Raw genomic sequence first — 12,692 nt, 5'->3', positions numbered from 1 at the left:
CCACAGCTCTCTCTATGAAGCAGAGGATGGTTGGATGTGGAATTTTGTAATCACTGCATTGAGATAAAATACACACAGCAAACACGCTGTGATTTCCAAAATCATGACGGTTTTGGAAATTGCAGCACGCCAATTATACTTACGGAAACGCCGATGGCTTCCTTATAGATATAATTGAAGCAAAAAGTCTTAGGAAACCTCTGCGGACTTTGGGTGCATTCACACTGAGTAAACGCTAGCTTATTCTGAACGTAAAACACGTTCAGAATAAGCGGCGTCTAAAGCAGCTCCATTCATTTCTATGGGAGCGGGGATACGAGCGCTCCCCATAGAAATGAATGGGCTGCTTCTTTCACTCCGTGCAGTCCCATTGAAGTGAATGGGGAGTGCCGGCGTGTACGCTCCGGCATGAGCAGAGCTTGCCGTATACGCCGGCACTCCCCATTCACTTCAATGGGACTGCACGGAGTGAAAGAAGCAGCCCATTCATTTCTATGGGGAGCGCTCGTATCCCCGCTCCCATAGAAATGAATGGAGCTGCTTTAGACGCCGCTTATTCTGAACGTGTTTTACGTTCAGAATAAGCTAGCGTTTACTCAGTGTGAATTCACCCTTTGTGTGTAATGCACTGCAGGAAAAAACCCTGATACATTATTGCCGCAGTTTTTCCTGCAGCGCTTCTTTGCTGCGGTCCGCAATGTATGGACTGTATGGAAATTGCTTGACTGACCAACACCTGTAGCAGACAGTGCCAGATTCAGCATCGTATGTAGCATTGACATGGGTTTAACAATATAACCTATACCCAGATAAGGTAAGGCCCCACTAAAAAAACTGCAGCATAAAAAAAAAATAAATAGAAAAAACAGCAAAAACCTGTCATGTGCGTTTTTTTCGGCCCCTATTAAATCTATAGAAAACACTTAAGATTCTGCAGCTAAAACAAACATTCTAGGTTTTTCAAATACACAAACATTTTTCTGCAGATCGTTTTTTTTTTCTGCATCGTGCGTCTGAGTTAATGCAATCTCATTCATTTTGCTGGTACTGTAAATTAATGCAGCATTTCTTTCTCCAAAAGCCGCGACATGGGACCTTAGCCTAAAGGGGGGTTTTCATTTGGTAATTTCCATATTTATATATGGCTCACAATAGTCTATTTATTGATACTCAGTCATTGCCTTTCCAATGTTGTCTGGGTCACCTGATGATCTCTACTTCCTAGCCTTCTTGGCGCACACATTATAGCTGATGCTTCGTTCACTTGTGCCCCTGTCCAGTGTTTGCCATTCCACTGGGATTCCGTCCTCAGCCCCGGTGAAACTGGACAGGGGATGGAAACCTGGCGGTCAGCTTTACACCCATTCACTTGAATGGGTTTGTAAAGATGACCACTGGTGTCTGCCTGCGGCCCGTGCACAGGGAAACTTTTTTTCATTTCCCCGCGGAGAGGCTGCGTGTGGACACAAGTGAATGGGTTTTAAAGCTGACCGCTGGGTTTCCGTCCCCTGTACAGTTTTGCCGGGGCTGAGAATGGAAACCCAACAGAATTGCAAACACTGAACAGGCGCAAGTGTGAACGCCCCCTGAGTCAATCACAAGCCGAGGGAGGTCATTGCAGTCATCTCTCACGTGTGTCAAGGGGGAATAAGAAACTAGAGACTAGCGGGGAATTGGTCGGAATGGCAGATCAGAGCTTTTATTTTTTTACAGCAGTTTCCAAAAAAATGAAAAATTTCCTAGCAGAAAAACCAAATGAACATTTTGTGGTCCATTATCCCATGAAATGCTATAAAACAGGTAAAAACTGGAATGTCATTGGTGTGTGATATCACTTATGACATCTAGGGCTTGAATATTGTGCTTATTATTGGTTCGCATCCGAGTTTGGCAATCCATTTGGGGAGTCTGAATGGGGACCCCCGAACCGACTGCCGAACGCATTTGCAAGTGGTGTGTAGTGAAAGCGCACAAACCCCATAGATTATAATGGGGTCCGTGTGCTGGCCACGAGATCTCCGCACGAGTCATGCGGGCAGGTAAGTAGATTGTGAAGTACTTTCCTGTCCACATGTTCCCTGCAGAGATTTCACGGCAAGCACATGGACCCCATTATAGTCCATGGGGATCCGCGTGTTTTCACTGCACACCGCTTGCAAATGTATTTAGTATTCCGTTTGGGGGATACCCCATGTGTGGACTCCACCAACGCAGATGTGAACGAGGCCTTATTTGTGTGACCTAGTAATGTGGACACAGAGCAAGTGAAGATGGGGAGGGGGTGATTCTGTATCCTTAGTACCTTGTGCTGTGAGGTATGCAAAGCATTATAAAGCAAAGTATTCATATAAAACAAAAAAATTGTGCAGGTGTGATATGTGCGCACGCCCATTACACATACATGCACTCTTATATACAGTAACATTTCATTGTACCGCACAGGACTCTGTCTGCGCCCTCCGTATTAAGGCACTCAGGAGCTGTATGCTACCAGGCCTCAAAGTACCGTAATGTTCCCTTTTCTGCCCTGGTTTATGGCATGCTTCATGTCCACTGCCGATAAAAAGAAATGATATGTCCTTGTCCTAATTTCAACGCTGTTAAATATTAACCATATTAGTGTTGGGCAGGCAGAACAGATAGAAGTATTGCTGTAGATAATCCCTGCTCTGGACTTTTTCCAAAACTGTAACCAGCATAGTAATAAAAGCATCAGTCTCAGGTGACTAAATGTGAGTATTAAATTGGGTTAAGCCCTGCCCAGGTCCCAGAAACCTATGGTCCACTGTTTATTGCCAGTCTACAATTTCATCTTCTAGTTAGAATTGAAGGCTTCATGCCTCCGACTCGTTATTTGTTCTGAAGGCTTGCTTGCGCAAATGGGCCTCAATTTCCTCTCGGAAAACCAGCATGCCGAGATGAGGGTGGGATGCTTCATTCATAGCCTTGGACTGAATGCACATACGATATTGCTCCGGGGTCAGTTCATCCACACAATGCTTCTCGTGCCACAGATGGAACAGGCCGGGCACCGGAGTGCGGATTACAATCAGATCGCCGTGCAGGTACTTTCTGTAAAGGTGAACGTCCTCTCCTCCCCATCCTCTGACCTCTAGGTCAAATCCACCTGCAAAAGACAAATTAGAATAGTTTGTAACAACTGTATAGTTTTTTTTTGTTGTTGTTGTTGCTGTTGTTTTTTTTTTGTTTGTTTGTTTTTTTGGGAGGGGGGGGGGGGTTGGGTTGTTTTTACCTGCCACTTGAGAGAGCTGAACAAGTACGTAAAGTGACATGTGGAGATGGCACAAAACAACATGAAGTGGACTCCATTATATTATCTGTCACTTTGTCAGATGTGTTTTCGACAAAATCTATGATAGAGGCTCCTAAGGGAAAGTTCACATGGGTTTTTTTTTTTTTTTTTTTAAATGTAGATTGTGAGCCCCACATAGAGCTCACAATGTACATTTTTCCCTATCAGTATGTCTTTGGAATATGGGATGGAAATCCATGCAAACACGGGGAGAACATACAAACTCCTTGCAGATGGTTTTCTGCCCTTGGCGGGATTTGAACACCAGGGCTCCAGCGGTGCAAGGCTGCAGTGCTAACCACTGAGCCACCGTGTGGCCCCATCACATGGGTTTTTTTGGTCAGGATTTTGAGGCCGTATCCGCCTCGCAATTCGGCCTGAAGACACTCCCTCCTCCAGACTAGGCCCATTCATTGTGCCTAATCCGGAGAGGAGACGTGCAGTGCACCGGCATTCAGTTGCAGCTGCCCGTTTTTTTGGACTGGAACCTGAACTTACCCTAATGGTCAACGAAAAGCTGCCAAGAGTGTAAGGGGTCCATCGGAGTTTTTCACCTGACTGATCCATCCTTGTTGACACTTTAGTTTTTCTGTTCCTATAAAGCTGGCGTTCTAAACTGTATGGGGTCTAGCATCAGGTAAAGGCCAAGCTTAACATATCCAGGACATGCCATATTTTTCAGGCGATAAGACATGTCTGACTATAGCATACACCCCAGGGTTAAGCAATATGAAACAATATTTCATATTAGATAATTGGAATAAAGGGGTCAATCACCAACTGGTAAACTAGGGGAGAATAAAGGGAGTTATTAGATAAAGGTTATGGGGAACATACACAAGGCTCTATTAGTGGCCTCCACATGGTGTATTGTCCTAATGTTGCCTCTAGACAGTATAATAGGGTAATTTACTGTGTAAGGGCATTAGGGCTCGTTCACACAGGGCAAGAGGGGGCGGATTTTGGCGCTGAATCCACGTCAGAATCCGCTCCCTCACAATAGAGGTCTATGGAAATCGCTAGCGAGATGCCCTTTCTTCAAGCAGATTCCGCAGCTGATTCAGCCCCGGTGTCCGCCTTGCGACAGCACCCTCTGGACTAGGCTCATTCTTTTGGGCCTACTCCGGAGCAGGAAGCCACGACTGTTGGAAGCCACGACAGTCATCACAATCAGGACCAAAATCTGCCATTCCGAGCCCCGTGTGAACTAGCCCTTGCAAAGCATTGAGTATCCCTGCTAGAAAGGAATAGAATAATGGAAATCCCAACAGGAGTGAACAAAGCCATAGATCTATTTTAATATATATATATATATATATATATATATATATATATATATATATATATATATATAGAATAAGAGATCACCACACTTCAATTGAGAATAAATTTAGTAATACTGCTACAGTAGGAATAAATGAACTTGACAATGAAACCATACATTTCAGATTATTTACTGGACTGCACCACTTCTACCACTCACCGATTGTCAGGAAATCTGATTTGTACTGACAAGTCATTCCAAACCCAAAATCTCTCCAGAATCCAGAGTCTTTCTTATGCACCTTGGAGGTTAAAAATAAGTGAAAAAAAGGTTAAATAAAATCTCTCACTATAAATACAGAACAGTAAATACATTTACATAAGTAAGCAGAAACAAGAAAACCAGAACAACAATACAATGGATACAATAAATGATGCATCCATTGTATGTACGATGAGCTTAACCCCTTGGTGTCCGGCCGCTTACACGCATACCTATGGCAGGGAGGTTTTCGATCGAATACTACTCACTCTTCTCTATTACCCTTCTAGGGTATAGATAAAGTACAGTAGCAGTGTCCTCCCCCTTCACCACCAATTTTAGACCTGTGTCCCACATGTGGTCCCAACTCCATGACTTAATTGTGAATTCCCTCTTTCTGAAGACACATCATACGGGGACGTTAATCTTACTTTTCTTATGAATGAAAGGTGGAACCTACCAACTGTTGCTCCACTGGAGGTGGCACCTCTAGATTGGCGTACACAATAGCAGGATTGTAAAGGCTGAACACAACGGGATAGAACACCTTCTTACCTAAAATATTAAGATAACAAAGTACTATCAAAAATTGATGCCCAAAAATATTCTGGATTCCTTGACAAGACATAATTATATGCCAGAAGCTCAGCAATAACTAAGCTACAAAGAGCAAACACAAAAGGAGAGTATATTGGTTTTTTAATTTTTTTTAATTAATATTCCCAAGAATTTTTCACACATTGTAGAATTGCAGCAGAATATCCCATTATGATATAGAGGGAAAAAAAGTTATAGATTTGAGAGCACGCTGTAGATCTTAAAATTGGCATTTTATTTGCGTTCCTACTAAGGATTTGCAGCTTACTTGAATGTAATTTTTTTTTTTTTTTTTTTTTTTTTTTAATATATGTAGATTGTGAGCACCATATAGGGATCATCATCTGCATTTTTTTCCTATCGGTATGTCTTTGTAGAATGGGAGGCAACCCACGCAAACACGGGGAGAACATACAAACTCCTTGCAGATGTTGCTCCTGGCGGGATTCGAACCCAGGACTCCAGCGCTGCAAGGCTGCAGTACTAACCACTGGGCCACCGTGTTGTTTACTTGAATGTAAAATTTGTGCACTCACCAGCTTCGGCATTTAGTCGACACGTGTCCAGAAAGCCAGGCGTGAAGTAGATGTCAACATCACAGAAGAAAAGCAGAACATCGCTCTTATCCCAGGCTCGAGCTCCTACTTCTAATCCACGTCCCCGGCTGAACTCCTCCTTCAGTGGGATCAGGGTGTAGTTGTGGAAGTTGGTTTCCCTGCAACAGCAGAAGACATCACATAGTATATCATAACATTACAATTCAGCACAGATCTTCATTTTTATTACGTTAAAAGCAAAGTTGTAGTTTGCATTGTGAAGATCCCGGGGCTTCTCTTGGCCTCCTTCACCGGGTCATGCAAACATCATGCACTATAAGAAGGAGTGGTGTAAAATAGTACTTAAAAAGCGCCCTATGCATTGAAGAGCTTGTGATGTCCAGCAGAGGGAGCAATGCATTCCAAAGATACAAAGTAAATGCATTTCATAGGATATCATGGTGGTCTTAAAATATGGAGAATCCTATTAGAATAAGCTTACCTGATGGAGTTGTAAGAATTGCACACAACAACCATGAAATGGTCGGATGGAAGGATACTGGACAATACGGTCAACAATTGTGAGTAACAGGTGTAAGACAATTGTCAGGGGGGGCATGGCAAGGAAAAATCCATAGTAATAACCGATCCATGATGTGGACATCTATAGCATGTGATTTAGTGATCCACCTCGAGAAATACCCATAAAACAAACTAACTTACCTTGCGATATTCTTCAGGATGTCTTGCACCTCTGACAGTCCTTTTTCACCAAAGTAGACCACCGTCAGGTAAGTCCTTTTGTCTTGCTGAATACAGACATCTCTAAAAACAGAACAGTATGTAGTTTATAAAACAGACACATATCGAAACAAAAAAAGTTGCCTACTCTTCTACACAGTCCAGTCATATTAATGTGACCACGTCAACGTTAAATAACCAATGGCAGAAGGCACGTGTCATCAGCCATCTGGGTGCACTCATCATTGTGGAAGGCACATCAACGTACGTATGCATCTATACTTGCGGACCATGTTCACCCCTACATGCAAAATGTTTTTCCTCAGGATGATGGCATCTACCAGCAGGACAATTCGATGTGTCATAAAGCTCGTAGTGTACTGCATGGTTCAAGGAGCACCAGGATGAGTTTACTGTACTCCCTTGGCCAGCAAATTTCCCGGACTTGAACCCAATAAAGTATCTGTGGGACCACCTCGATCGGGTTGTTTGCACCATGGATGCTTAACCGTGTAACCTAGTGCAGCTGGACATGGCACTGGAGTCGGCATGGCTCAACATCCCAGTGAACATCATATGTTATAGACATTGGTAAACTGCTTAAGCAATTCCTGGCTATAGAGAAGACATTGGTGCGTACAACAATAGGCGGCCCGGACAGTGTTCTTGAACCAGTAGGAAACCCACAACTATTCAGCCACTTCATGCATAAATATTTAATTTCTGATCATCAACGAATTAAAGTCACCCAAGATGGCTTACAATATATGAAGCCAAAGGTGCATGCTGCAGACTGAGAAATTGAGATGGACATGGCAACCAATCAACATCTACATGGTCATTTTTGCTGCTCAGCCTGATAGTACATGGATGAAAAAGATGAAGAATGAAGAGTCACCTACGCTGTATGTAAGTGGCCCTAATGGTCTGTTTCCACCATCATCATCATTTTATATGACTTGCGCATTAGCACAATTAGACTTTCAGTGTTGGCGTTTCGGAGCAGGTGTCAGGAAATCTATAGCATCTGTTTCCACAGATATAAACAGTGACAAAGCAATAAAGGAAGTGACATACCGCAAGGGTTCAGCTTTCAGAACAACCACGTCTTGCCATATTATAGGCAATCGCAAAGTCTAATTAACTTCTGCACATACAAGGGCGAGAAACGTAAAGAAAGCTCCCAAAGTGATGAGTATGTAATGAATTAAGTTACGATGACTAACGGGGACGTTGCTAGAACCAAATGTCCGTTGCATATGTACCCTACAAGGCAACCACAACCAAATGCATCTGCAGACATGGATAGGGCTGAGGACAGATGGATATCAAAATGTGTACAGTGTTAGAGGCCAGAAGCAGGTGGTGCAATACATGGATATTATCGCACTGCCTGCACCAGACTTGTATCACTAAATATAGGTTGCAGATCCAGTTTAAGCAGAGTCATGGCCAGGCCCATGGCCCTAATGCTGTTTGCATGGGAACCCCATTATAGTCTATTGGGTCCATGTGCTTTCATAAGCTCACCACTTGTCAATGCGATCGCTAGTCCGTTCAGGGGGTCCCCATGCGGACTCCTCGAATGGAATACGGAACGCAGATGTGAATCGGGCCTTATTTTGATAATGGAGCTGTTGGCATATAATAAGCATCAAAGGAACTGTATAAATCACTTAAATTGCACATTTTTAAACACAATTTAAAATTTTGTGTTAAATGAATTTTACTGTAAACTTCTTACTTGTAGTTATCAATGAACTGTGCAAAGGCTTCTGTTCTTCCAGACAGTGGGACAATGATGTTGATAATTGTCCTTGAGATGTCCTGCGTTTCCACTTTAACTTTCATGAGTGGGCCAAAGGGTCTGAATAAAGTGATGTGGTGATAGCTTCCAGATTCAGGTTTTTTGTAGAACAGCTCGTAATGGGAACCTTTGTCCCTTTCAGTTCGATAATAACCTAATAAGCATAAAGGTAGAAAAATATAAAAAAAAGATTTCTTTTAATCCACCATCTATGGGATAGGATTGGTGCGGTGTTATGAAATAGTCAAGAAAAGTGATAAAAGTAATAAAAAAAATAAATAAATAAAAAGTCAGGTATGTTGTAATTTACATGCCCGATCCTTTTTGATTTCAGGAGAGATCGCCACTAGTTTCTTGCTGTTTAATTTCGATTTACTAATAGACAAACTTATCATATATGTGTATGTAAAGCTTTCGAGAAATGATCTGTTAGCCGAACAAGTACTTGGTCAACATCAGGGGGGTAACTACCAGGGTAGCAGCTGCCACAGGGCCTGGGACATTAGGGGCCGCTGTGTTTTTTTTTTTTTTTCTTAATAGTTGGAGTTACGCCAGTCAGTAACAGGCCCTATTTATTTACCGATCCTGGAAGGGGCCAGGATTAGTACGTGACGCCATGAGCCCCACAAACACTATTATTATACTCAGGGGTCTTTTCAGATCCCCAAGTATAATAATCGGAGGCCCGGGGGAGGTAAGGGAACATAAAAAATATAGTGTTACTTACCTCTCCGCGCTCTATACAGGCTTTGGGCGTAGTTGTGTGACGTTCATGACCGGGACCTGCGTCCTAGGTCATGTGACAACCCGGACCTGCGTCCCAGGTCATGTGACGTCATGGCCGACACCACCAAGGAGTGCGGCGGAGCTGGAGATAGGTAATTACAGTGTTTTTTATGTTAAACCCCCCGTCTCTGATTACTATGGGGTCTAGTGTAATAATTGTTCATGGCTGTTCTCAATGAGGCAAAATACTGTATATAGGGGCCACTATGGGGTGTAATATTAAGTGCAGGGGTCACTATGGGACGTAACAGTATGTGCAGGGGCCATTATGGGGCGTAATAGCATCTGAAGGGCCACTATGGGGCGTAACAGTATGTGCAGGGGCCACTATGGAGCGTACCAGTATGTGCAGGGGCCACTATGGGGCGTAACAGTATGTGCAGGGGCCACTATGGGGCATAATAGTGTGTGAAAGGGCTACTATGGGGCATAATAGAGCGCGCAGGAATGTGTGTGTGTGTGTGGGGGGGGGGTCGGTCAGGGTCTTCGGCATCGGTCGTGGGGAAGGGGGTTGGGGCCATGTCAAAAGTTCGCCACGGGGCCCTGCCATTCCTAGTTGCTCCACTGGTCAACATCTATTAAAGGTGTATGACAAGTGGGAACACCAAGCTGGGGTCTTCATTATTCCTACCCACTCACTACAATCTGATGGTGACACCTTAGAAGAGAAGTTATGGAGAAATAAAAGCTGGATAGATAAGAACATTGTTATCTCGTCCATACATCAGACACTTCTGGAAGAGTCCACGTACTATGGCTAAATATAGTTATACATGAAAGAACATATGGACATACCTTCCACAAAGTCAGTGTCACTGAATATCAGTTTTTCTGACCCTCGGTTCTCTTGGTCTTCATCATCTTCGTCTGGGTTATTGATGACCTCCAGGCCAGCTTCTATAACTTCAACCAATTCATCTCTCCTGTCCTTTCTAATGGGTTTTTCCTCTGGATGGCGTGTTAGACCCATCTCCAACTGGTAAACTTTCATGGTATTAAAACTTTCAAAGGGCACAACTGCATATTCACTGGGAAGTTTAGCCCCCACCACAACCTCTGCCTTGTCAATCTGTGAATGTAGAAACTCAAGTAGGTCATTGGAAGGTTGCTCTTTGGTACCTTGGTGACCTGCACCATTGCCAGCGGATTGTTTCTTCTCATGTGCCAACCTCAGCTTTTCGCTCATTTCTTGAAGTTCCTGCTTGAGTTGGGCAATCTGTCTTTTTAGGCTAGTTGCCCGACTTTTGTAATGCTCCTCCTGTTCCTGAAGAAGAGCCTGGTAGTACTCCTTGCTATACATCTCTCCTGCAATTCCAGGAAGAGAGCCATTTCCTTCAGGAGTAGGAGCACATTCTAGAAGATAGGTGAGAAGCATTAAGCTGAAAACCAGGGCAAGTCCTACAAATAACCATCGGGTCCTGCCTTGGAGATACAACCCTCTCCTGGGCATTCTCTTGGAAATCAGTATTTTTCTTGTACATGAAGACAATTTAAATAATCATTAAATGGACTCTGTTCTTTCCATCCAAATTTTTTGGTCTTAAGTCATCGAAACAAAAATGTGCTTCCATCGAGACAGGACAATACATGTCCATTCAGTTGGTCATCTCTATGAAAATTAGGGATGCCCTTGTCAACTGTCCATAAGTTGATCGGTATAACCTGGCACTTTCTGAAGAATAACTCCAAAACTGTTCATTTCCCAATGTTGATTCAGAGTACATTAAAGCTCAAGTGTGAAGGAGTCGTCTGCGTCATCCTGAAACAGAATGTGTGTTAAAATTAAAAGGTGTACAGAATGTAAATTCATGTTTATTTTGGTGCACATTAAAATAAGTCAATAAAACACACACCAACTAGGGTTGAGCCGATCTTGAGATTTCTGGATCATGTTTAAAGTCCGATTTTCGATCATTTTCCAGCCGATCCCAATCGGGAAATTTGTTCGATCGCCGATCGGGTTCTGATCTTTCCCGATCCCGATTGCTCAACCCTAGTTACTTTATGTTTATGGAGTAGGGTTGAGCCGATCTTGAGATTTCTGGATGGTTTTTAAAATCTGATTTTCTATCATTTTCCAGTCGATCCCGATCGGGAAATTTACTCGATCGGGATCCGATCTTTCCCGATCGCTCAACCCTAACACCGACCTACTAAATGTTGTCTAGAGCACAATGAAATTGCAGTACCTATCGCTGCTAAGCAAACCAATATGTCTCCATGAGTCTATACACACTCTGTTTGCAGTGTAAGTTTTGTCTATGTGCTATGAAAACTTCTAGCAGTTCCACAGACATGACACGTGAAAAAGTGACACCTGACCTATGACCAATGACCTATCCAACAAAACTCAGATTCCCAGATACCTCTCACAAATATGATAGAGGCGGTGATGGCAGGCATAGTGAGAAGATCTGGAGTAGCTTCAGACCAAGTGTAGATCCTGGGCTCATCACTGGGCCAGAAAAAGGCTGCAGCTCTTGCATTGCAGTGCAGATCCATGCGGTGGAAGGAGGTGTCTGGTTCTGTCCTGTAACCCTGAGTCCGGTGAGACTATATTGCACTTGTTTTGTTCGTGTGGCTGGAAGTAAGCCACATGAATAGTTAGGTTATCCGTTCTATTTAGTTAGTTTCTCAGACAAGCAGGTTTTTTTTTTTATTTTGTTTTTGGCTTTGTTTTTTGCCGAAATACATTTTGAGACTACTCCACTTGTATATTAATTAATTGTGCAGTCATTATTACTTCTCACCACTGTTCTCTTTTTGGTAACCTACCATCTGTCTGCTTTTTTTGAATACATCATTGCAGTAGCCAGGGATGCAACATCAGGCTCTTTGGCCCTGGTTCAAAAGTTCAGCTTCGTCTCCTTCTTATCCCCCTTTGGAGCCTAGCCTCCCTCCATGATTACTGCTACAGGCAAACTCCTTCTTCTGGCTTTAATAAGTTTCTCCTTTTTGACAGTGGAAGGCTGTGTATCATAACCCTTCTTCACCTGCTCCACTCATTCACTAGAGGGCAGGGGTGAGAAATTTATGATGCCAGTCTTCAAAGGAAATCAAAGAAACTTACTTAGCCTTAGCCACTGTGAACACTATATTAATGTCACTCTTCATGGGTCCAAAAGGCTCCCTGGGCCAGGTGCGACTACACCATCTGCACCTTCTGAAGTTACACCCTGGTGAATGCTGTTGTGAAGTAAGACAGGACTGCTGGTAGAGTGACATTGCCTATAACTTAGCAGGCTGTAATGGTGCAAATAACCAAGTCAGACAAGGCTTCAGCATCTTCCATGGTCCAGAAGCTGCTACAAAGAGATTATGTTCTATAGAAGGGCTTAGGGTTTGTGCTTGACCTTCATAACTATTAGAGATGAGCAAATAGTATTC

The 12,692-nt window shown here is 43.2% G+C and overlaps 1 protein-coding gene across 1 annotated transcript; it reads right to left on the bottom strand.

Annotated features, from left to right (window-relative positions):
• Nucleotides 1-1,647: 1,647 nt before the first annotated feature.
• CSGALNACT2 (chondroitin sulfate N-acetylgalactosaminyltransferase 2) lies at nt 1,648-11,035 on the bottom strand. Its single transcript, XM_075288232.1, has 7 exons — nt 10,101-11,035; nt 8,457-8,673; nt 6,695-6,796; nt 5,972-6,150; nt 5,299-5,393; nt 4,797-4,878; nt 1,648-3,127 (listed from the first exon to the last, which is right to left on the bottom strand). Exons 1-7 carry the CDS (start codon nt 10,753-10,755, stop codon nt 2,835-2,837), a joined length of 1,623 nt encoding a protein of 540 aa, XP_075144333.1. The 5' UTR covers nt 10,756-11,035; the 3' UTR covers nt 1,648-2,834.
• Between the last annotated feature and the right edge of the window lie 1,657 nt (nt 11,036-12,692).

Source organism: Leptodactylus fuscus, chromosome 10 (assembly GCF_031893055.1).
Source record: "Leptodactylus fuscus isolate aLepFus1 chromosome 10, aLepFus1.hap2, whole genome shotgun sequence".
Taxonomy (NCBI): Eukaryota; Metazoa; Chordata; class Amphibia; order Anura; family Leptodactylidae; genus Leptodactylus; species Leptodactylus fuscus.
The sequence above is the reverse complement of the archived record's forward strand: the minus strand, read 5'-3'. Positions and strand labels throughout refer to the sequence as shown.

What these genes read in the sequence shown, in the direction of transcription:
- CSGALNACT2 (XM_075288232.1), bottom strand. Translation starts at nt 10,755, where the DNA reads ATGCCCAGGAGAGGGTTGTATCTCCAAGGCAGGACCCGATGGTTATTT. An exon ending in TCGACTAAATGCCGAAGCTG is followed by an intron (nt 5,394 to 5,971) that starts GTGAGTGCACAA and finishes TTAATATTTTAG; the next exon opens with GTAAGAAGGTGTTCTATCCC. An exon ending in ATCAGATTTCCTGACAATCG is followed by an intron (nt 3,128 to 4,796) that starts GTGAGTGGTAGA and finishes TGTCTTTTGCAG; the next exon opens with GTGGATTTGACCTAGAGGTC.